Below are 26,541 nucleotides of genomic sequence, written 5' to 3'. Positions count from 1 at the left end.
GTGATTACCCAGCCCCTTTGGAGGTAAGAGGGAATGACGCTGACGTACAAATGAACTGCCATGGGAAACTCACCTGTATCCACACATGCAGGGGAATCTCACCTGTATCCACACATGCAGGGGTATAAGTCCTTTGTGTTTTGATCTCTACTTGTCCCATTTCAGTCTGGATATAATTTGAAAGCCAGCTTAGCTCATGTACTTCCTAATTATGTTAATGTAAAATTCTCATAATGAATGCAGTATGAGTTTCTAGTGAGCCTTTCAGATCCTAAGTGTATCCAAAGTAATTATAGGCTTTAAGGTAAACTAAACATATGCATTTACCTAAGACATGAACTTTTGTGTATGTGTATGTCTGGGGCAGAGATGGGTCTCATAAAATTTCAATGAAAAACCATGATTGATCCAATGATGCGCTTTTTAAGGGGAGTTTATGTGGAAATTGGAAGCGTCAAAAGACAACAAAGCACACACAAAAAGCCCACTTTTAAGCAAATCTATAACTTGAAAAAAAAAGCCTAAAAATATTCTGAGGGGTGGTATATAGTTTTATAGTAGCCATGAGAACTTCCAGCAACTGGCTAATTTCTTCATATCAGCTGGCAAGTCTGGTGATCGGCATTCCCTTGAAGAGCTTTGTCACCCTTCAGTCTTCTGCCCACAGGCCTTAGTCTTGTTTCCAAATGATGCTTCAGTGAGGATTTAAGGTCCATGACCTCTAGGGTTAGTGTTGTCCACTCAGGCAGCAAGATCCTGACAAACTGTAGTGATGTGTGAGCACACATCATGGGGTGAGTACCAGTATTTCGAAGGTTTTAAGAAGATATTTGGATTTTTGCTCCTAATCAAGAAGAGCTTTGCTGTCTGGTTTACATTTAAGGCCTAGTTCGCTCATCATTCTCAGAAAAAAACTTTTTTTTCTGGGTTAGGAAACTTCATCGTGAGACTTGAGATATACTGGTTTGGAAAATTTCCTCAATTTCTCCTGGCTTCGAAGTCCCCGGCCTTGTAGTGGGGTAAGGCCCATAGGAGGTAGATGAATCTGAATAATAATAATAATAATAATAAAATATTAAGAATTATAATCATTGCAGCAGCTTATATTCACTGAAGATTTACTAAGTACCATGCTCTCTGCTACGTGCTAACTCTATACTGACTCATTATTCCTTATAGTCCTTATACACATTAATCCTCAATATAATCTCATAGAGAATTATTATTCTAATATTCACAGATGAGAAAATGGAGGTTCAGGTTAAATAACTTGCTCAAGAGTATACATTAAGTGGTAGAACCAGGATTTGAACCCAGATCTGTATGATTCCAAAGCTTGTGCTCTTCTTTGCCATATTTCCTGCATGGAGGAAAAAACCACAGATCACACAGTGAGATGAGAGTCCAAAGAAGGTGAGGAAAAAAGTGTATACACAAAGATGTTCTTTGCATAGTGGAAAACTGGGACCAACATAAATGTCTAGTGAAAGGGTGCTGGTTAAATTATGGCATATTATTACAATAGGATACAATGCATCCATTTTAAAAGATATCCAAAAGAGAGGAAGTAAAATAAATAGGCGATAAACAGTATGCCTAGGGTCCCATGTACTTTAAGTAAAGAAAATGTACGTACATGAGTATAGAAAAAAAGACTAAAAGAATATATTACCAAACTGTTAGGCTGAGCCAATACAATATAAAATTGCTGTTTTTGTAGGTCAAGAGTAGAATATTGGCAATTTCATGTGGTCCCGCTCAACAGTTATAGTGGTCACTTCCACAGGGTGAGAATTTTTGACAATTTTCACTTTCTACCTTATTAATTCCTTTAATATTTGAATTTTATTCTTTCATTAACAATAAACCTGTGTTTTACAATAAGGAAAATAAAAATATTTCCATAAAAAAGGTGAAAGTCAGAAGAGAAAGCTATGTAAATGTGAGCTGGCTTTCCCTTCCATATAAGGGAAAGTTGTTCAAGTAGGAGAAATCAGGCGTTCAATTGACATTTTAGTCTGTTGTGATGGGCTGGTGGCCACGCAAGGGTAGCTTATTTCCAACATGCCTGCTACAGTAGCTCTAGACTTCTCAGCAAACACTAGCCCTCTTGGTACACATTCTTGGAAATAACTGGGTTGACAAGGATAAGTACACACCACATGTTAACTGGAGTCACACTTACTGGCCTTGGATAAGGAATCTGGTAATGCAGTCCAATTTCAATCCTGGCTGTGCACTCATCTATACACTGTTTAATCAGGTCTGTGTCTGTAAGCTATTAAAAGGGAAAAATAGGTGAGATTGTTAGCATCTTTCCAATGCTACATAAAGTATAGGTACACATTTTCTTAAACTTTTTTCAGTTCATTAGCCACTAAATTAAATATTGGTAATTTGAAAAATCAAAAGCAATTTAGTATAAAATTTCCTGTGGATTTAACTTTTAAAAATTATTGAGGTAGATAATACAAGCACATGGTAAAAATAATTCAAATAATACAAATGGATATAATGTAAAACAAAGTCTCCCTCTTCTTCCTGTCTCCCAGTTCCCCTTCTCAGAGACAACAATTATCAGAAGTTTCTTGTTTGTTCTTCCAGGGATATTCTATGCATATATAAGTATACCTCTGTAAACTTAGCATTTTTTCTTATAAAAATGAAAGTTCTGAACCTTGCCTTTTCACTAACAACTTGAAGCTACTTCTATATTTACACATACAGAGCTGCCCCATTCTTTTTAACAGCTGCACAAAATTCCAACATAAGGCTGTATTATAATTTAACCAATCTTCTACTGATGGACATTTAGGTTATTTCCAATCTTTTGCCATTATAAACAGTGGATCCCTCTAAAAATTTTTTTGGCTCACATGCAAATATATTTGAAAGATCATTTCCTAGAGAGAGAACTGCTAGGTTAAAGGGTTCATGCTTTTTTAATTCTCACAGATATTCCCTGTAGATTCAAATTACCGTCTAAGAGGCTGTACCAATTTACATTCCTAAGAACAATCTATAAATTATATTCCCACCGACAATGAACAACAGTGCTTCTTCATACCCTCCCCTTGTTGATCAAGTTACTTTCAAGTAACCCAATTATCAGCAAGTGCTGTCTAGAAACCCCGAGTAAGATACTGGAGAATGATCCACCTTCTATTTTGAACTGTAAACTGTCTTGCTCATTAGCGAGGAAAAGAAATGACATTTGAAATTTCAAAACAGTTAAATTGTGGTAGTCCAACTTCAAGTAAAGGAATGAAAAGCTCATTCTGAAAAGCAGAAAGCCAGGGAGGAGAAGGGGAGAAACCGTTTCACTCCGAGGATGGAAAATGAGTCAACACATGCCTCTGCTAAGAGTTTGTAAGTGGGCCTCAAAGCAGAGCTGGGATTGCATCAGCCCCAGATGACACCCACAGTGAAGTTGGGGCCATTGTGGCTTGGAAATTCCAAGGGCATTCTGTCCTATGATACCTCTTGGAGTAAAGTTCCAGAAACTGCAACACACAGAAAGAACCACAGCTGAGTCCCTTGGGACAGAGGCTCAGCTTTCTGACCTCTGTATTTCTCAGAAGCTATTGCTCTGATGTCCACCTTGGGAGTAGATTTCCATGTTCTCATTTGCTCATTAGGATTTAGACCAATTAATGAGATACCTTTGGGTTATTATTAAGCACTTATAGCAAGTGAGGTTACAGGAGACTACTTATGTCTACATGAGGGATTAGGAAGAAAGAAGCCCCTAATAAAGATGTGGTTAAGGGGGCTGAGGGCTCCTGGGGCTCCAGCTGTCCATTTGAACAAGTTGGGTTAGAGTTCTCCAAATCAGTCATTCAGAGGCTGCCTGCACGATTCTGCCATATCCACAACTACCTATACTAATATTAAACTTTTTCTTTAAATGGACTCTCTAAGCACAGTACTTGCAAAATTATCTGATACTGTTTTCTTTCTAATACATGGTAAAACAAGTATGTATTTTATTTTATTTTTTATAAATTTATTTATTTTATTTATTTTTGGCTGTGTTGGGTCTCCGTTGCTGCACGCGGGCTTTCTCTAGTTGCGGCGAGCAGGGGCTACTCTTCGTTGAGGCATGCAGGCTTCTCATTGCGGGGGCTTCTCTTGTTGCGGCGCACAGGCTCTAGGCACGCGGGCTTCACCGCTGGCAAATACACCTCCCTCTGGCTCACACCACATTGGGCCAATTCAAGCAGAGGCAAATGAAGGATTATTATTGCCTTAACTGAAAACCCAAAGGGTCTTGGGCAGTAGTTAGGTGAGTGAACCTGCAAAGGTTTACTGGGCACATACTACTATGATATCCCCAGCACCAGACTAGACACTGTGAGGCCGTGGTCCCTGCCTTCAACTATCAAGGATATTACCTTGGCAGAACAACTCTGACACAATGGTATATAATCAACAAGGGCAATGACTGCTACAGACTGCTATATAGATTCCTATATAGTAGAGTAGGTGGCCATCATGGGGTTGGGTGAGGGCAGAGAACTGGAGGAAGACTTCCTGGAGAAGATCAGCTGAATCAAAGTATTTGTAAATGCTCATTAATTTAGTGACAACCACAAGGCAGGGCCCACGAGATATACTAGAAAAGGATAAGAAACTGTCTATGTGCTCAAGGAACTGACAATCTAGTTAAGGAGACCATACCAACATAAATGAAACAAACAAGAAAAAAAAAAAGAGAATATCACCAACTAATTAGGGGTAGGTATAGCTCAGTGGTCTGCAAATTTTTGATCATCTACTTCTTTCAATAAAAAATTTCTGAGCCCTGAGAATTCCCTGGTGGTCCAGTGGTTAGGACTTGGCACTTTCACTGCCGTGGCTGGGTTCAATCCCTGGTCAGGGAACTAAGATCCCACGTGCCACACAGTGTGGCCAAAAAAAAAAAAAAAAAATTTCTGAGCCCCATATGTGTATTTATAAGTTTATTAAAGATATTAATAATTCCATTATAAATATATATAAAATAGACATTTTTAAAAGAGCAATAAAAATAAATAGAAACAGCACTTACAATATTTTACTTCTATTCCTCAAAGGACTATTTCAGGACCTTGGGGGGTACATACACTCTGATGTGGTATGCATGGTCTATGGTAAGAGCAGAAAAAGTTCACAAGCAGGTTGGTATTAAAAGCAGGGAGACTGGGCTTCCCTGGTGGCGCAGTGGTTGAGAATCTGCCTGCCAATGCAGGGGACACGGGTTCGAGCCCTGTGTGGGAAGGTCCCACATGCCACGGAGCAACTGGGCCCGTGAGCCACAATTACTGAGCCTGCGCGTCTGGAGCCTGTGCTCCGCGACAACAGAGGCCGCGATAGTGAGAGGCCCGCGCACCGCGATGAAGAGTGGCCCCCGCTTGCCGCAACTAGAGAAAACCCTTGCACAGAAACGAAGACCCAACACAGCCAAAAATATAAATAAATTAATTAATTAAAAAAAAAATAGCAGCCATTGCTGCCTGTCACTTGGGGGGGAAAAAAAAAGCAGGGAGACTTCAGGGATTATGAGAAGGGAAGGATACTGTAGATTGAGACGGTTTCTTGTGTAGCACTACCCCAATTGTAATTTTACATTTCTTTCTATCTAACTCTGAAACATCTTTCAGGGACCCTGTCTCGGTTTTGCTCAGTTATATCCCTGATGTCTAGTCTGGTGTTTGGAACATGGTAGACACTCAGCTACTTGTTGAATGAAAGAATGAGAGCAATGGGTCACAAAATAGTGGCAGAAGCTATGACAGAAATGGGAAAGCCGGGAAGGGGAGGTGTTCTTGTGGAAAGATGAGTTCTGCTTTAGGCTATTATGCTTGTGGTGAGTTCCTGCAGGTGGCTGATGACAGGTCAAGATATGGGATCTGGAACCATGGTCTCTGGGCCTCAGTGCAGAGGGCTGACCTCAGAGGACACTTCCAGCTGGTAGGCATGTGTGTGAAGAAGACAGGGTAGAAAAGGAGACTGAGATGGGGCCAGAGAGGGAAAAGTAAAGAGAGTAAATTGTCAGGAAGTTTCACGAAGTGAACAGTGACAGTGCTGAATCCATGAGATCAATGAGAAAAAGGCAAGAAAAGTCAGGAGCTGAAAGCTTCCTTCCATGCTTAGGGCCAGGCAGTCTTCCTAAGGAGCTGACAGCTAGATGCTTTATGGTTTGTCAAATCAAGCCTCTTGGAATGGTTTTTGGCTCCCTGGTGTCTGGGTTCAACTAGCAAATGGAGGCACTATTTTACCCAATTCTGAGGTCCCAAAGGGCAAAGTCTCTCTGCTAGCCAAAGAGGCTTGAGTTCAAAGCTAAGTTATGAAGGGAACCCTGTCTTAATCCTATTCTCTTCCCTCTGAATGGGTTTATACTTGGAGGCTCTGAATAGCTTATGAATTGAAAAAAAAAACAAATTTAACTGCACACCTCCTGTGGGAGTGGCTGACAACAGGCACAGTGTGTGAGGAACCTATCCTACCCTGAAAATTCTCATTGGCCTGACTCAGGTCACCTGGCTCATGGGGTCTTCTGAAGATGCTGAGCCACTTACCCGCTGGACTGAGACCTGAAAAGAGTGGAGAGAGAAGCCCGGGCTGGGCTCTGCTTTTCGGTGGTTGGGCAAGCCAGCTAGGCTGTGCCTCTGGCCCCTTCCTGCTCCACACTCTGTCACTCTGACTTGTGCTGCTCAGTCCTCTCAACTTTAGAACAGAAAAGAAATGAACAAGCACCACAAGAAATTGCTCTCCTCCTTGCAATCTCCAGCTAGAACCTACTTACATTTCTGTTTTTCTGAAACAGTGTTCTGGCTTCATTTAATATGTACTGTTTTTCTTTAATGGTGTCTTCCATCTGCCCTGATGCAGCCTGCCATTTCCTCGCAAGCCTGAAAATTCTGCGGTAGAGGCCAAGAACTTCTTGTCGTGCTGCCGTTGTCATCTTCCGACCCACCAAAATAGAAGAGGAAAAATTTACATAAAAATTCAATTTGACAGTAGGCAGGGAGGCAGCTGTACATTTTTAAAAATCAAGCTCTTTAATTAGTCTAGAAATAACTGCTCTTTCTGAACAGATCTGTTTGCTAGCATTGCCAGAACGGTGTTATATGAATACCAGCAGTCTCTTAGATGGCCTTGTACATCATCCCATGGTTGAAGGTTGCTCAACCTTGCTGTTTGCCATGATGGCCATTTTTATGAACATGACAAAACCAAAATGCACATTTAGTGTTCTTTAAACCAGTATATTCTTTGCCAGAATATCTTAGGAATGATGCTTTTAGTGTGTATTCTGGTAAAATTACATCACTAACCTGAGTGCACAGGAGAAGCCACATTTTGAATAACTGAATTTTCTAGTTAAGTGTGAACTTGAGTTTAATGCAGGGATTGCAAACTCAAGTGCCTCTGGAGCCTGGCAGGTAACAAAATGAGGGAAACCGGCTGGGTGGGGACAGTGGCCAACTAGAGAAGATGTCCCCCCTTGAAAGGGGACAGTTGCTACTCTGCCCCAGCCAGCTGCTGTCATGTAGAATTGAGGGCCTAAGGGTGCCAGATTTCCTGATAGCTTAACAATAGGTGGCAGTCGAGATTTTTAAAATATGAAACTTCAAAAAAGACAGTAATTCCTTATTTTTGAAAATGCGAGTACCAAACATAAAATGAATCTGCAGGCTCAATTCCACCCAGAGTTTGTCAGGTTGCAAACTGTTTTTTAGTTCATCATAACCTTGTTGAAAATATTTCTCAAAATTGTTGGTCTACTTCCTTGTCCACCTAAGAACTGTATAATAAGTACAACAGAAAATCTCTCTGATGACTGAAGATCTTGTGGCCCCTCCGGGATTTGACTGCAGGACTTCAACAGGACTGGGGGAAACAGAGACTCCACTCTTGGAGGGCACACACAATGTAGTGTCAGCATCAGGACCTGGGGAAAGGAGCAGTGGCCCAGTAGGAGACTGAACCAGACCTACCTGCTTGTGTTGGAGGGTCTCCTGCAGAGGTGGGGGGCAGCTGTGGCTCACCCCAAGGACAAGAACACTAGCAGCAGAAGTTCTGGGAAGTACTCCTTGGTGTTACCCTCCCAGAGTCCACCATTAGCCCCACCAAAGAGCCTGTAGGCTCCAGTGCTGGGTCTCCTCAGGCCAAACAACCAACAGGGAGGGAACTCAGCCCCACCCATCAGCAGACAAGCGGATTAAAGTTTTACTGAGCTCTGCCCACCAGAGCAACACCCAGCTATACCCACCACTAGTCCCTCCCATCAGGAAGCTTGCACAAGCCTCTTAGATAGCCTCATCCACCAGAGGGCAGACAGCAGAAGCAAGAAGATCTGCAATCCTGCAGCCTGTGGGATGTAAATCACATTCACAGAAAGACAGACAAAATGAAAAGGCAGAGGACTATGTACCAGATGAAGGAACAAGATAAAAACCCAGAGAAACAACTAAATGAAGTGGAGATAGGCAACCTTCCAGAAAAAGAATTCAGAATAATGATAGTGAAGATGATCCAGAACCTCGGAAACAGAATGGAGGCAAAGATCGAGAAGATGCAGGAAATGTTTAACAAAGACCTAGAAGAATTAAAGAACAAACAAACAGAGATGAACATTACAATAACTGAAATGAAAAATACACTAGAAGGAATCAACAGCAGAACAACTGAGGCAGAAGAATGGATAAGTGACCTGGAAGACAGAATGGTGGAATTCACTGCCACAGAACAGAATAAAGAAAAAAGAATGAAAAGAAATGAAGACAGCCTAAGAGACCTCTGGGACAACATTAAACGCACTAACATTAGCATTATAGAGGTCCCAGAAGGAAAAGAGAGAGGGAAAGGACCCGAGGAAATATTTGAAGAGATTATAGTTGAAAACTTCCCTAACATGGGAAAGGAAATAGCCACCCAAGTCCAGGAAGTGCAGAGAGTCCCAGGCAGGATAAACCCAAGGAGAAACATGCCGAGACACATAGTAATCAAATTGACAAAAATTAAAGACAAAGAAAAATTATTAAAAGTAACAAGGGAAAATGCCAAATAACATACAAGGGAACTCCCATAAGGTTAACAGCTGATTACCCAGCAGAAACTCTACAAGCCAGAAGGGAGTGGCACGATATATTTAAAGTGATGAAAGGGAAGAACATACAACCAAGATTACTTTACCCAGCAAAGATCTCATTCAGATTCAATAGAGAAATCAAAAGCTTTGCAGACAAGCAAAAGCTAAGAGAATTCAGCACCACCAAACCTGCTCTACAACAAATGCTAAAGGAACTTCTCTAAGTGGGAAACACAAGGGAAGAAAAGGACCTACAAAAAGAAACCTAAAACAATTAAGAAAGTGGTAATAGGAACATACACATCGATAATTACCTTACATGTGAATGGATTAAATGCTCCAACAAAAAGACACAGGCTTACTGAATGGTTACAAAAAGAAGACCCATATGTATGCTGTCTACAAGTGAACCACTTCAGACCTAGGGACACACACAGACTGAAAGTGAGGGGATGGAAAAAGATATTCCATGCAAATGGAACTCAAAAGAAAGCTGGAATAGCTATACTCATATCAGATAAAATAGACTTTAAAATAAAGAATCTTACAAGAGACAAGGAAGGACACTACATAATGATCAAGGGGTCAATCCAAGATGAAGATATAACAATTACAGATATATATGCACCCAACATAGGAGCACCTCAATACATAAGGCGAATGCTAACAGCCATAAAAGAGGAAATCGACAGTAACACAATAGTGGGGGACTTTAACACCTCACTTCCAATGGACAGATCATCCAGACAGAAAATTAATATGGAAACACAAGCTTTAAATGACACAATAGACCAGATAGATTTAATTGATATTTATAGGACATTCCATCCAAAAACAGGAGATTACACTTTCTTCTCAAGTGCACACGGAACATTCTCCAGGATAGATCACATTTTGGGTCACAAATCAAGCCTCAGTAAATTTAAGAAAATTGAAATCATATCAAGCATCTTTTCCGACCACAACGCTATGAGATTAGAAATAAATTACAGGGAAATAAAACGTAAAAAACACAAACACGTGGAGGCTAAACAATACATTATTACATAACCAAGAGATCACTGAAGAAATCATAGAGGAAATCAAAACAATGCCTAGAGACAAATGACAATGAAACACAACGATCCAAAACTTATGGGATGCAACAAAAGCAGTTCTAGGAGGGAAGTTTATAGCAATACAATCCTACCTCAAGAAACAAGAAGAATCTCAAATAAAGAATCTAACCTTACACCTAAAGGAACCAGAGAAAGTAAAACAAACAAAACCCAAAGTTAGCAGAAGGAAAGAAATCATAAAGATCAGATCAGAAATAAATGAAATAGAAACAAAGAAAACAACAGCAAAGATCAATAAAACTAAAAGCTGGTTCTCTGAGAAAAAAAACAAAATTGATAAACCTTTAGCCAGACTCATCAAGAAAATGACGGAGAGGACTCAAATCAATAACATTAGAAATGAAAAAGGAGAAGTTACAATGGACACCGCAGAAATACAAAGCATCATAAGAGACTACTACAAGCAACTCTATGCCAATAACGTGGACAACCTGGAAGAAATGGACAAATTCTTAGAAAGGTATACCTTCCAAGACTGAACCAGGAAGAAATAGAAAATATGAACAGAACAATCACAAGTAATGAAATTGAAACTGTGATTAAAAATCTCCCAACAAACAAAAGTCCAGGACCAGATGGCTTCACAGGTGAATTTTATCAAACATTTAGAGAAGAGCTCACACCCATCCTTCTCAAACTCTTCCAAAAAATTGCAGAGGAAGGAACACTCCCAAATTCACTCTACGAGGCCACCATCACCCTGAGACCAAAACCAGTCAAAGATACTACAAAAAAAGAAAATTACAGACCAATAGCACTGATGAATATAGATGCAAAATTCTCAACAAAATGCTAGCAAACCGAATGCAACAACACATTAAAAGGATCATACACCATGATCAAGTGGGATTTATCCCAGGGATGCAAGGATTCTTCAATGTATGCAAATCAATCAATGTGATACACCATATTAACAAACTGAAGAATAAAAACCATATGATCATCTCAATAGATGCAGAAAAAGCATTTGACAAAATTCAACACCGATTCATGATAAAAGTCTCCAGAAAGTGGGCACAGAGGGAACCTATCTCAACATAATAAAGGCCATATACGACAAACCCACAGCAAACGTCATTCTCAATGGTGAAAAACTGAAAGCATTTCCTCTAAGATCAGAAACAAGTCAAGGATGTCCACTATCGCCACTATTATTCAACATAGTTTTGGAAGTCCTAGTCATGGCAATCAGAGAAGAAAAAGAAATAAAAGGAATACAAATTGGAAAAGAAGAAGTAAAACTGTCACTGTTTGCAGATGACATGATACTATACATATATAATCCTAAAGATGCCACCAGAAAACTTCTAGAGCTAATCAATGAATTTGGTAAAGTTGCAGGATACAAACTTAATGCACAGAAATCTCTTGCATTCCTATACACTAACAACGAAAAATCAGAAAGAGAAATTAAGAAAACAATCCCATTCACCATTGCAACAAAAAGAATAAAATACATAGGAATAAACCTACCTAAGGAGGCAAAAGACCTGTACTCAGAAAACTATAAGACACTGATGAAAGAAATCAAAGATGACACAAACAGATGAAGAGATATACCAGGTTCTTGGATTGGAAGAATCAATATTGAGAAAATGAATATGCTACCCAAAGCAATCTAGGATTTCAATGCAATCCGTATGAAATTACCAGTGGCATTTTTTACAGAACTAGAACAAAAAATCTTAAAATTTGTGTGGAGACACAAAAGACCCTGAATAGACAAAGGAATCTTGAGGGTAAAAAACAGAGTTGTAGGAATCAGACTCCCTGACTACAGACTATACTACAAAACTACAGTCATCGAGACAGTATGGTACTGGCACAAAAACAGAAATATAGAACAGGAACAGGACAGAAAGCCCAGAGATAAACCCACGCACCTATGGTAAACTAATCTATGATGAAGGAGGCAAGGATATACAATGGAGAGAAGACAGTCTCTTCAATAAGTGGTGTTGGGAAAACTGGACGGCTACATGTAAAAGAATGAAATTAGAACAGTCCCTAACACCACACACAAAAATAAACTCAAAATGGGTTAAAGAGCTAAATGTAAGACCAGACGCTATAAAACTCTTAGAGGAAAACGTAGTCAGAACACTCTGACGTAAATCACAGCAAGATCTTTTTTGACCCACCTCCTAGAGTAATGAAAACAAAACCAAAAATAAACAAATGGGACCTAATGAAACTTAAAAGCTTTTGCACAGCAAAGGAAACTATAAACAATACAAAAAGACAACCCTCAGGATGGGAGAAAATATTTGCAAAGGATTAATCTCCAAAATATATAAACAGCTCTTGCAGCTCAATATTAAAATTACAAACAACCCAATCAAAAAATGGGCAGAAGACCTAAATAGACATTTCTCCAAAGAAGACATACAGATAGTCAAGAGGCAAATGAAAAGCTGCTCAACATCACTAATTATTAGAGAAATGCAAATCAAAACTATAATGAGGTATCACCTCACACTGGTTAGAATGGGCATCATCAGAAAATCTACAAACAACAAATGCTGGAGAGGATGTGGAGAAAAGGGAACCCTCCTGAACTGTTGGTGGGAATGTAAATTGATACAGTCACTATGGAGAACAGTATGGAGGTTCCTTAGAAAACTAAAAATAGAATTACCATATGACCCAGAAATCCCACTACTGGGCATATACCCTGAGAAAACCATAATTCAAAAAGAGTCATGCACCACAATGTTCACTGCAGCACTATTTACAATAGTCAGGACATGGAAGAACCTAAGTGTCCATTGACAGATGAATGGATAAAGATGATATGGCACATATACACAATGGAATATTACTCAGCCATAAAAAGAAACAAAATTGAACTATCTGTAGTGAGGTGGATGGACCTAGAGTCTGTCATACAGAGTGAAGTAAGTCAGAAAGAGAAAAACAAATACCGTATGCTAACACATATATATGGAATCTAAAAAATTTTAAAAAAAAAAGGTTCTGAAGAACCTAGGGGCAGGACAGGAATAAAGACGCAGATGTAGAGAATGGACTTGAGGACATGGGGAGGGGGAAGGGTAAGCTGGGACGAAGTGAGAGGGTGGCATTGACATATATACACTACCAAATGTAAAATAGCTAGTGGAAAGCAGCCGCATAGCACAGGGAGATCAGCTCGGTGCTTTGTGACCACCTAGAGGGGTGGGATAGGGAGGGTGGGAGGGAGACACAAGAGGGAGGGGATATGGGGATATATGTGTACGTATAGCTGATTCACTGTGTTGTACAGCAGAAACTAACACAACATTGTAAAGCAATTATACTCCAATAAAGATGTTTTAAAAATAAGGCAATAAATATAATATTTCACTTTCAAATTTTTAAGTAAAAATAATTGTAGTTTCTTCAAAAAAACCCCACTAAAAATAGAATTACCATATGACACAACAATCCCACTACTGGGCATATACCCAGAGAAAACCATAATTCAAAAAGACACATGCACTCCAATGTTCACTGCAGCCCTATTTACAATAGCCAGGTCATGGAAGCAACCTAAATGTCCATCGACAGACGAATGGATAAAGAAGATGTCGTACATATATACAATGGAATATTACTCAGCCATAAAAAGGAACAAAATTGGGTCATTTGTAGAGATGTGGATGGACCTAGAGACTGTGATATTGAGTGAGGTAAGTCAGAAAGAGAAAAACAAATATCGTATATTAACGCATATATGTGGAATCCAGAAAAATGGTACAGATGAACCAGTTTGCAAGGCAGAAATAGAGACACATATGTAGAGAACAAATGTGAACACCAAGGGGGGAAAGCGGCAGAGGGGGGTGGGGGTGGTGCTGGGATGAATTGGGAGATTGGGATTGACATCTATACACTAATATGTATAAAATAGATAACTAATAAGAACCTGCTGTATAAAAAGATAAATAAAATAAAATTCAAAAAAAAGAAAAAGAAAATATGAACAGGCCAATTACCAGTAATGACATTGAATCAGTAATTTAAATATTCCCAACAAACAAAAATCCAGGACCAGAGGGCTTCACAGGTGAAATCTACCAAACATTTAGAGAAGAGTTAACACCTATCCTTCTCAAACTATTCCAAAAAATTCCACAGGAAGGAACACTTTTGAACTTATTCTATGAGGCCAGCATCACCCTGATATCAAAAACAGACAAAGATATCACAAAAGAAGATAATTACAGGCCAATATCACTGATGAACGTAGATGCAAGAATCCTCAAGAAATTATTAGCAAACGAATCCAACAAGACACCAAAAGGATCATACACCATGATTAAGTGGGATTTCAATATCTGCAAATCAATCAATGTGATACACCATGTCAACAAATTAAAAATTAAAAATCATAGGATCATCTCAATAGATGCAGAAAAAGCTTTTGACAAAATTCAACATCCATTTGGGACTTCCCTGGTGGTCCAGTGGTTAAGACTCCATGCTTCCACTGCAGGGGGCATGGGTTCGATCCCTGGTCAGGGAACTAATATCCTGCATGCTGCATGGTGTGGTCAAAATAAAAAAAAAAAGTGAAAAAAAAAAAAAAATCAACATCCATTTATGATAAAAACTCCCCAGAAAGTGGGCATAGAGGTGACATCTCACAAAATAATAAAGGTCATATATGACAAACCCACAGGTAACATACTCAATGATGAAAAGCTGAAAGCAGCCCACTCTCACCAATTTTTTAATTCAACATAGTTTTGGAAGTCCTAGCCATAGCAATCAGAGAAGAAAAATAAATAAAAGGAATGCAAATTGGAAAGGAAGAAGTAAAACTGTCACTGTTTGCAGATGGCATGATACCATACATAAAAAATTCTAAAGATGCCACCAGAAAACTACTAGAGCTCATCAATAAGTTCAGTAGCGTTGCAGGATACAAAATTAATATATAGAAATCTGTTGCACTTGTCTATACTAACAACAAACTATCAGAAAGAGAAATCAAGGAAACAATCCTATTTAGCATCATATCAAAAAGAATAAACTATCTCAGAATAAACCTACCAAGGAGGTAAAAGACCTGTACTCAGAAAACTATAAGGCACTGATGAAAGAAACTGAAGAGGATGCAAACAGATGAAAAGATATACCATGTTCTTGGATTGGAAGAATTAACATTGTTAAAATGACCATACTACCCAAGGCAATCTACAGATTCAATGCAATCCCTGTCAAAATACCAGTGGCATTTTTCACAGAACTAGAACAAATAATTTTAAAATTCGTATGGAAACACAAAAGACTCTGATTAACCAAAGCATCTTCAGAAAGAACAGAGCTGGAGGTATCATGCTCCTTGACTTCAGACTATACTAGCAAGCTACAGTTATCAAAATAGCATCACACATCATTTATAAAAATAAACACAAAATGGATTAAAGACCTAAATATAGGACTGAAAACCATAACACTCCTAGGAGAAATCATAGGCAGAACACTCTTTGACATAAATCGTAGCAAGTTTTTTTTGACTTGTCTTCTAAGACAAAGGAAACAAAAGCAAAACTAAAAAATGGGACCTAAGTAAACTTATAAGCTTTTTCACAGAAAAGGAAACCATCGACAAAATGAAAAGACAACCTACTGAATCGGAGAAAATGTTTGCAAATGATATGACCAATAAGGGGTTAACATGCAAAATATATAAACAGCTCATACAACTAAACATCAAAAAAACAACCTGATTAAAAAATGGGCAGAAGACCTGAATAGACATTTTTCCAAAGAAGGCACAGAGATGGCCAACAGTCACATGAAAAGATGCTCAACATTGCTAATCATCAGAGAGATGCAAATCAAAACCATGATGAGATATCACCTCACACCTGTCAGATGGCTATCATCAAAAAGAACATAAATAACAAATGTTGGCGAGGGTGTGGATGGAGAAAAGGGAACTGTTGGTGGGAATGCAACTTGGTGCAGCTACTATGGAAAACAGTATGGAGGTTCCTCAAAAAACTAAAAATAGAATTACCATATGATCCAGCAATTCCACCCCTGGGGTACATATCTGAAAAAAACACTAATTCAAAAAGATAACTGCACCCAGTGTTCACAGCAGCATTATTTACAACAGACACGATAGGGAAGCAACCTAAGTGTCCATCAACAGATGAATGGATAAAGAAGATGTGATATATATATACTATGTTGTACACCTGAAACTAATATAATATTGTAAATCAACTATACCTCGATTTAAAAAAAAGGAAATTCAGAGAAGATATGAAAAAAAATCCCACTACTAGAGGATTGCGATTAGTCAAATTTAGGAGAATGAACACTGTACTGCCTTTAACAAATTACCAGGCTGGGAAGACAAGGAAGACAGATTTAGCAAGTGAGTAGCAGGACCAGGCACTGGGACCTCATTATGAGTCCTGGGCTTTCCTCAAACAGGTCATCTGTTGAGAAGTAGGCTGCTCATTGCCCTTTGAGAACAGACCCATTTCCAACCCAAGGGGGAGGGGTAATACATGGAGACTGCATGCTTTAGGGTGGTCCTGAGCTTATGAGAATTTAGGCAGCTAAAGAAAGCAGATGGGAGCTGGAAGGAGCTGTGTTTATCTAGAAATTCTAAGTAATTGCAAGGACTTCACCTTAGAGAGAATGTCTCCTTTGAGTATGATTGCACCTCTTACTTACCCTGACCCTGATGACCTTTCTTAAGCAATGAGGAATGAACCAAGGCTTAACCATTTGATGAAAAGCTTGAAATCACTACTTAACCCAATTCAGAAGTTAAAAGGGCATACCTGATATCCATTCTGATATCCATTATACCTCACAGGAAAAAATGCTTAAAAGGAATTCATATAAACCAAGAGAGATCATCATGCATTGTGGCTAATTGTAATGAAAACTCAGATGAACTGATGATGTTTTTCCTGGTAAGGAAACAGGTTTCTGAGTTTCTGGCTCTCCCTAAAACTCCATGGTTTCGTATGAAAATACATGAGTCAGTTCCTGTGAGGAACAGAGTCTGCAACTAACCTCTATTAATGACTGCTTCACTTCCCTGTCATTAACAGAAGAAACTTCCTTGACTGCATGACACTTAAGGAGGAAAGTGAAGGCAGTATGGCATATTAAAACAGCAGCAACCTTCTCCAAAGTCTGACTTTCATTTCTTTGTTTTTACTACTGTCTGAACCACAGCTTCAAACTATAACTGATCACATACCATAAGCTGATACACACACCCTGCAAGTATGGTATTTAAGGTAACAAGCAGAACTAACAATTGGTATTTAATAAGACCATTTTCAAAACCCTTTAACGTTTAAGTGTTTTGAAAACTAATCCTGAAAGGGAAATAAGTGATGTCTTCCTCGCCAACATCAGGTGATCCGGAAAACACAGTCCAAAAGATTTCCACAGTCTAAAGCTGTGTTCTCCATTATGTACTATTTGCAAGTCGTTGTTACAAAGCTTGTGATTCTAGAAACAAAATCAGCCATATAAATTTAAAAAATGTTAAAAAGCTCTCTTCTTTTTGGTTTACATTTTTATTCCCAGGAAGCAACTTGTTTAGGAAAAGTGACTTTTCCCTGAGAGTCTTCCTCCCTATGGTATGATGGCTTGAAACCAACATTTATTCCTCTAAAACTATCAATGATCTCTCACTATTGATGAAAGGCCGAGTCAGACCTTCTTCTTCCCTAGTATCAGGGGTTGACCTGATGCAGTGGGGTCTGCTGGGATTCTCCCATGGTCGACATCAGGAATATGAAATTGTTTAGAGGACCACAACTGAACTTCAGTCTCAACTGCCTGTGAAGTCAGTTCTTAAAGAATTTTTACAGTTAAAGTTTTATAACTTTTATTCTGAGACTGATATTTCTTCAAATTCTGCTTTGTACTTCCTTAACCCTCAAATCCCAGAATGAGGAAAGATAAGAGATAGGAAGTGCGCCTGGGAGGAATTGTGACTGGAAACTGGGCTCTTTTCTTCAAATCGTATTTCATGCATAAACACAGTGCCAGGATAAAACTCATTACCAAGCACCTACCATGTGCAGCCTGTACCATTAAAAAAGGGCTGACAAATATTGCTGCTAGTACATTTTGGCTTCAGGTCATAGTCAGAAGTTTCCCTTAAAGCAAGTGTCCCAAAGACTGGTTGGGGAGGTAATTTTTGATGTACAAGAAAATATTTATTTTCTTAGTGTGATCCCTTAATGTGTTTTAATAGCCCAACAAACACATGATTTAAAGTGATTTCTATTTTGTAGTGATATAGAGCTACCTTTAAACACATAACAGAAACTTTTAAGCTGGTTTAAAACACAGGTAGGACTTCCCTGGTGTCCAGTGCTTAAGACTGCGCTCCCACTGCAGGGGGCATGGGGTTCAATCCCTGGTCGGGGTAAGATCCGGCATGCTGCGCAGTGTGGCCAAAAAAACAAAACAAAACAAAACAAAAAAACATAGGTAAATAATAGCAGAAATTGTGACGTGGAGTCCCAAAAAACCTGAGTCTGGGAACTGTAGCTATAAGGCACCCTGCTGTGGTGTTTGTTCTGCTGAACATTTCACTTAGAATGCCTGTTTTCTGCTGGCCACCTCAACTTGTAGACACCAGTTTATTCTCAGGCTTTTCTGGAGCACCTTTTTCTCTGCTTCTATCACATCCAGCTATTGTTCTTTTGCAGTTTCACTGTCTTTTTCTTCCCAGAGTCTCTGAATTCCTGGAGGGCAGGGACTGCATTTTGCTCATTAAAGGAATAATAATAAGGATAAGAATGATAATAATAACAGTAATAGCTACATTTACTTTGCACTTCCTCTGTGCTAGGCTTCCTACGTACTTTACACACATACATTAACTCCCATAATCGTCACAGTTCTATCAGGTAAATACTACATTATCCTGTTTTACAAAGGAGGAACCTGATGCCAAAAGAGGTTAAGTAACCTGAGCAAGGTCACATGGCGAGGAAGAGGTGGAGCCAGGATTCAAAACCAGATAGTGTGGAGTCAGAGCCCCAGCTTCTAATCACTAAATAGGCTGCTCAATCTCAGTAAATGTGGTTGAATGTCTGCTGATTGCTTTAAAGAACTTAGCCAGTTGTGACAATGGGAACTAAATTCTACTCCCTTCCTACAAAGAGCAAAAGACCCTTCTTTTTGCACCCTGATTGAATTGCAGTTACCCTTTTATAAGGTTTTCCATATAACATCTGCCCCTCCCCTGCAACTGTCCTTCCTCAGTAATGATGTTACACACCAGCACCTTCAGAGGAGGCTGTGCACTTAACTGGACTGCTGTGCTCTTCTGTTCCCTGCGGCAACCCTGTCCCTGACGCTCCAAAGGAGCTGACATCACATAAGAGATACCAGCACTCATGACAGTGCTACTACCCTGCAGGTCTTACTCTTTCCTCCCAAGCATCTATCCATCCATCCAACATTTATTCAGTGCCCATGTGCCAGGCTAGGCATACAGTGATAAACAAGCAGCCACGGTCCCCTGTCCTCCTAGAGCTTATATCCTAGTGGCAGAGGCAGATGATATACAAGAAAAATTTTTGTATAATTTTGGTTATACGTGCTCTCAAGGAATGAAACAGTAATATGATACGAATGAGCAGAGGTGGGGGTTATGTTATTTTGGGTGGTCAGTGACGTTTGAGCTGAGTCTTGAATGGTGTTCAGGAACCTATTAATGGGAAGAGTTCAGGGGAAGGTGATGCAGGAAGAAAGAACAGCAGGAACAAAGGCTATGAGGTGGGAACCAACCTCAGTGTTAATACAGTTGAGAGCCTATGGGGGAAGTGGGACCACAGGTGGACAGAATCCAGCACAGGCTGGGAGAGTAGGCCTTGGAAAGGAGTTTGATTTGCAGTCTAAGAGCAAAAGGAAGACAGTGGTAGGTTTTAAGCAAGTAAGAGTATCATGGTCTGATTTACATTTTTAAAAACATGCTGGATTTCAAACTGTATCATAAGTACCTGTGACTCTACCAGTCTTGCAGATGGTGAAGAGTCTTGCCTAATGCTACCTAACTGACAGGAGAACTGGGATTAAGAGCCAAAAAAGCTGAATGATTATTTCCCTGACTGAAAGCTTTTCCCTGTTTTTATTTTGGAGTCAGTAATGGGGACTCCAAACAGGCAGTGATCAATTTCCTAGGGAAAAAAAAAAAAAAAGCACCACCCACTCACTCTTCCACTTGCTCTGGAGAATGAAAATACAGTGAAAGGGTCTATATACTTGGCATGTCTAGATCTAGTTTTGCAGGAGGCCTATAGGAAGATTTGCCAGGACTAGGGGCTTTATCCACTTCACCCTTTTCCCCACCTTTGGAACAGTTTCTTTCACCTTTGGAAAAAGCATCACTGCATGAACACTTAGAAGTTTAAGAGCAGAGATGAAAATTCCCTTTCCTCAGATGAAATTTATAGAAGTATGACTCTGGTCTCAGGAATGTCAAAATTCCAAATGTTGCACTCCCATGAGGCTTTGCCTTCTACTGAAGAAAAAGTGTTGCAGTACAAACAAGGGACAGAAAAGGCAAGGGAAATTAACTGACTTTCAAACCCCAGGTGGAAGGAGACTCCATTCTTTCAAGATCTGTCCTTCGGTGTAAATTTAAAAAATCATAACCAATGAATATAATGTAGTCAAATTTCTCTCCCAACTACTTTATGATTTTGGGGGAGGGTGATAATGAAACTCACCCAGTGAAATCCATCGTTTGTGTTCACCATGTACCAGTGGTGACCTATCCCGTGTCCTGCTGCCCTATCTTCTTAGATCTGGGACTCCTTCTTTTTGCCAAATGGAAGGCCCCACCCCATACAACTGAAATATTCTTTTTTTGCTTAACTGCTGATTCTCATCCTTTGGCTTTCATCACTTTTCATGGGGTGCCTTCTTCACACTGGGTCAGCGTCCCTGCTCTGGTGTATACCCCTATCATAATGTTCATTCTACTCTATTGTAATTTTCTGTTTGACTTATGTTTCTTCCTCCACTGTGTGTGTTTTGGGAGGGGAAGAGAGAAGCAGGTTGGGACCCTGTCTCATCCATTACACTCCTAGGCCTGGCCCAGAGTTGGAGCTTGAAATACATTTGTTAGAAGAAAAAATTTACCCACACAGAATAATCACCAGTAATTACCATTCTCATCCTGAGACATATGCAGTGGTATTTGGATCAGGTTTCACAACAGAAGACCCTAGAGCATTTAAAAATACTAATTAACCCTCACAGTGATGTCTTCAAGAGTGGCACTGTGGGTGTCAGGGTGAGAATTGAAGATTAAGTGTTATTTGGCGAGGCAGTCTTCTCACTTCCATCTAGGGCAGTATACACAGCTGTTACATAACCCTCGCTCTTAAGTTCTCTTAAGGCCACTTAGGGTTTGTCCACAGGACTGAAATGATATACTGTATTTCCAGGAAGCTTAGAATCAAACATATAGAAAAATGAGTTTCTGATATTTTTTTTCTTAAAAACAATCCTTTGGGGGAATAAGGTCCATTGCACCCAAATGATGAGGGTTCAAAACCAACCTAAAAAATTATAATTTAAAGCTTTTGTCATTTGGAAAACCTCCAGGGAACTGAAGCATTCTTATAATGTCAAAGCAAACAGATTTTCTTGCCCCAGATAGCAGAATAGAGAATGACTACCTTGATTTTAGGCATTCAAAATTTTTCCACAGATGTAAAGGACAGGAGATATAATACAAACAATGAACTAATGGGCTCTGGAATGATCTGGGTTTGAATCCTGACTTCACCACATCAGGCAAGATATTAATCTTCCTGAGCCTCAGTTTCTTAAAATGGGGAAACAACAGAACCTTCTTCAAAGAGTTGTTTTAAGGATTGTTCATAATAATCCATGTAAATCACTTAGCATTGGGAGTTAACAAAGGCAAATGTTACCTGAAAAGGAGGAAATAAAGGAGGAACAGTGAGGCCTCTTTTATCTCTGCTAAACTTTGCTGCCTGCTGGTGAAATTATCGCTTTGTGGCAGTAATGGATTTTCCTAAAGCTGTTTCCCTCTGATCATTAATAATCCCTGCACAGTAAAGAGCTATTGTTCTTCAGTATGAGTAAATAACCCTGCCCGAGGCATCGCTTATCTTCAGACCACAGAGCAGACTTCTTACTGGAAATACAATGCAGGTGCCAACACCAAGGGCATGAGCAAGCTTCCCTTCCTATTTTTCTTCCTTTATCTCTTACTCCTTGCTTATCCTTCGGGTGCACTTTTCTCCTAGATCCGTTATCCCTCCCGACTTTCTGATGTATTCCCATATCCTATACAGTATCATCTTACCTAAATTGAATAACCTTCAAGCTAAACCAAGTGCCCCCGTCTCCCTGCCCCACACACAAGTGCCCCATGGACTTGTTTCCTGACCTGGATTCAGTTTTTGGTTACTAGAATCCAAAAGGGGAAGTGTAATGCCACACACTGTTTCGTATATCTCAGGATATGCTTGTGTGGTGTACTTAATCATACCACGGCTATTCTCTGAAACAGCATCTTTTTACACAGAAATTGACAATATGGTATGTCAGAGATACGGGTCAGGGAGGAAAGGGTATATCATATTTTTATCTAAAGGAAAAGAAATTAGGTTAGGCCCCGTAACATGGGAAATCTTCAGAAGACAGGGAAAAACCAAAAATATTTATGTCTGAAAGATTTCTAAACTATCCCAAACAAGATCATGTAAGGCACATATATTCATCCTAAATATATCAGCACAGGAGCACACACAAGCTTATACTTGTAAGGGGAACTCCAATCAGGCTCTTGTATCCAAGAGATGTACAGCAATTTGCCCCCTCAGGGATAGAAACTCCAAATGGAAACCAAGTTTCAGTCTCTCAATTCAAAAGAAATGGAAGCAACTGTTTCCTTATCATCATATTTTAAGAGACAAAGACAAGGTAAGGGTCAATCAGAGGTAGTGAGAACAAGTTACCAGAAGTAGGAGGTGTGTGTCTGGGGTGTTGTGTGTATGTGCTGGCAATGGGTGAAAACTTGGTCAGTGCTGAAGATCAACCCCAGTCATTTGTTCGTAACTACCCAGGATTTGAACCCTTCATAGGAACTAGGGAAGTCAAGAGAACACAAAACATTTAAATTAAAACATTCAAACCCCTTCTTTGTGATAATTTCCTAAGAAACTGGATTAAGAAACAGACAAAAGGGCTCTGGTTATATAACACTAGATACACCTAACCCTTGATCCAACCACCTGATATATAACCCTCACCCTGCACAGGAGGTCTCCGCCTTCACGAGAGTTTCCAAGTACCCTCCACCTATTGAGTAAGCGACTTTCCCCACCTGCAGAAGCACGGGAGCTCTTTACTAGACAAAGTTCCTTTAGAGTAGGAGCAATGACTGTCCATCTTTAGTGCGCAGAATGATTAGCACCCAGAGTACCTTCGAGTTTCTCCAGGCCAACAATGACCAACAGAATGTTCTTCAATGATGGAAATATTCTATATCTTCGCTGTCCAACAGGGTAACCACTGGCACTGGGCATCTGAAATATGGTTAGTACATCTGAGGAACTGCATTTTAAATTTTATTTCATTTAAATTTAAATAGCTACATGTAGCTTGTGGCTACATATGGACAGCAGAGCTCTAGACCAAAAAACTGCAAATCAGATGCCCACAGGTGTTAGGCTGGTAGAGGAAGGGAGAAGAATCTCATTGGCTCCAGCTGACTGTTGCTCTGTAGGAACCTCAAGCTGGTGTTGCCAGATTGTCTCATTTTTCAAATGAAGCTGAAAATCAGATTTTTAAATTTGGCAAGTAAATTTTAAAAAATAATTTAAATCAATCTGTGGGCCAAACCACGTTTGCAGGCAATATCTGTCTCACCAGTTTGTAATCTGTAATCTAGGCCAACCCCTAAACTCAAAGAAAAGGGTCTTATTCAAGGCCATTCTGCTGGTCAGTAAAGATGCAAGACTGAAACCCAGGCCTTCTGATTATTCTTCTGATACCCTTTCTAGAGTTTATGAAATCAACCATATCTAGTGGTGGAGGTGGCAGCAACAGCGGGGACAAATGCACCTTTGTCAGAAGCTGTTGAAGTCCATGGTTGATACATTATGGACACAGTGTTCCTATATGTTGGGTCCATGGGCAAGGCTCTGAAATAGGAGCCAGCAGGGCACAAAGAAGAAATAGTTCACAGGGTAGACAGACATATAAACAATTAATAAGCAAAGTAAGGTTTGCTATAATGAACACAAATCACCTAAACAGGAGTCCAAAAGCACTGACAGCTGGGAGAGGAAAGGAGGAAAGAGATCTGAGCCAGGCCTTTGAGAATGAGTATCAATGATTATGAGGGTGGGTCCCATTATTCAAGGATATTACGGGGCCTCCTTCTATCTTGGAGGCTTTGTGTGTGTGAAGAGTCTCCTCTGCTGGCTTTTCCTTCTCTGGATCATCTCTACATGTAAAGAGCCCCAAGGAGTTTAGAGGCCTTCCTCTTTATCTGCACCCTCTTCTTAGGTGATCCAGGAATAAACTGCTACATTTATTATCTCTCTGAGTTTTCCCTTGACTTGTATATTTAACTTCTCAACATCTTTACTTGGACCATTAATAGACTTATCAAAACTAGTATGTTCAAAAGAATAGTAGTGCCTTCCAAACTATTTTCTCTGCGGAGTCATCCTTGGTTCCTTCCTTTCCCATAGACTTCACATCCAATTTGGCAGCAAGTCCTGCAAGCTCGACTTTCAGAGTACATTCCAAATTTAATTCTCTCCATTTCCAACGTGAATACAACACTACTGTCACCTCCCCCTTGGCCCTACTGCAACAGCCTCCTAGCAGGTCTGACTATGTCTACCCTTCTCTATCCAGTAGCCAAGAATGATTTTCTAAAAATGTAAATCAGATCTGGTCACTCCTTCTTAAAACCCTCCATTTAAAAAACAGCCAAACCCTCACCTTGAGCTAAAAGGCTATGCTTGATCAGGCCCTGCCACTTCTCCATCACAGACCACTCTGGCTCTGGTTCTTTCCTTTCTACTCCAAGCACATGGCCTTCTCGCCATTTCCTTCCTCAGATCCCTTCCCGTTGGTTCTTTTCTCCACCTAGAAAGCTCACTCCCTAGCTTCCCTCTTTTCTCGGACTTCTGTAAACCCGGCCTCCTCTGAACAGACTTATCCGATTTAGAGTGGCCCTCCCCCCATCTTCTACCACTTCATCTGATACTGCTACCTTTGGGGCATTTCTCACTTGCTGATATTTTACTGATTTACTTTTTAACTTTCTCCCGGACTCGAATAAAAAAGTCATGGAGCAACGCCTTTGGCGGACCGAGGGATTTAAGAAGCTGGTTCTCATTATCTTAGAAAATCTCAGTATCGTGTAGGGGACTCGTCTGTGTCAACCTTCCTCAGCTAGACGCCTCTCGCCCCGGATTTGCCCCTACTAATCTCCCATTTACATTCGGGAATCCAAAGGATTGAGAAGTCTCAGATGGGCCCCAAACCAGCATTTCAGCGTTCCCAAACCAGGGCTCCCCTTTCTGGTCCTCAAGCCGCTTCCCTTAGCAAGTTGCCGAGGCCAGCGGCGGTGACACCGAGCCGCCCTCGCGAAGCTGGGGGGGCGGAGGGGTCACACAGGCTCGTCTCCTAGCAACGTCGCACCCCGCCCCCCCATCCCTGCCCCTGGGGAGCCAACCCCTTCCCCCAGTCTCCCGCGCCAGGAGTCAGCGTCTCCATTCTCTACACTCACGCTGCATCAGTCCAGCCTTCCCCCACCCACAGAAGCCCGGCAGCCTACCGCAGGCTGGGAGGAGGCGGCGCCGGGAGCCCAGCTGAGCTGCGGCCGACTGAGCTCTGGCAGGTCCGGTGGGCCAGGCCGTACCAAACCACCGGACGGACCTCTGTGGGAGTATCAGTCCCAGGTCGAGGGTAGGCTCGAGCCTTCCTTAAACTTCAAACGCTAGACCACGCTCCGCCGTACAGCCAACAATATATCTAAGTTCATCCTTTCCTTATTTCCCTTTTCTCCCTTTAGTTCTCCTCTCTCCCCCCATCACAGCCAAAAATATGGTCCAGTCCATCTCCTCCTAGCTCTCCCTCCGCGTCGCTAGGTCTTTGCCCTTACTTGGCGACGGCTTCGTACGTCTTTGCGTACGTCGTGACGCAAACTGCCCCTCTTTCCCTACCCGCCCCTCTCCTATTCCGCGTCCTGGAGCGGGCGGCTTGCGGGGTTACCGGAAGTGATGATGCAGGAGGCGATGGAGAGGGCGGGGCTTCGGGGCGGCCCCCGCCGGTGGGCCGCAGATGAAGAGGAGGCGG

The 26,541-nt window shown here is 40.6% G+C and overlaps 1 protein-coding gene across 8 annotated transcripts; it reads right to left on the bottom strand.

The window, feature by feature from the left end:
* Positions 1-819: 819 nt before the first annotated feature.
* Positions 820-26,533, bottom strand: LYRM1 (LYR motif containing 1). 8 transcript variants are annotated; one of them, XM_036826617.1, is made up of 6 exons: positions 26,021-26,323; positions 24,476-24,503; positions 23,648-23,750; positions 6,788-6,946; positions 2,186-2,278; positions 820-1,045 (listed from the first exon to the last, which is right to left on the bottom strand). In XM_036826617.1, the coding sequence occupies exons 4-6, from the start codon at positions 6,944-6,946 to the stop codon at positions 929-931; spliced, it is 369 nt and encodes a 122-aa protein (XP_036682512.1). In that variant the 5' UTR covers positions 23,648-23,750; positions 24,476-24,503; positions 26,021-26,323; the 3' UTR covers positions 820-928. The 8 variants fall into 8 exon arrangements, with proteins under 8 accessions (XP_036682512.1, XP_036682513.1, XP_036682511.1 ...); XM_036826618.1 differs by lacking the exons at positions 24,476-24,503; positions 26,021-26,323 and adding an exon at positions 26,348-26,366; XM_036826616.1 differs by lacking the exon at positions 24,476-24,503 and having other exon boundaries at positions 25,973-26,323.
* Between the last annotated feature and the right edge of the window lie 8 nt (positions 26,534-26,541).

Source organism: Balaenoptera musculus, chromosome 15 (assembly GCF_009873245.2).
Source record: "Balaenoptera musculus isolate JJ_BM4_2016_0621 chromosome 15, mBalMus1.pri.v3, whole genome shotgun sequence".
NCBI classification, from domain to species: domain Eukaryota; kingdom Metazoa; phylum Chordata; class Mammalia; order Artiodactyla; family Balaenopteridae; genus Balaenoptera; species Balaenoptera musculus.
This window is presented reverse-complemented; position numbering and strand designations above follow the sequence as displayed.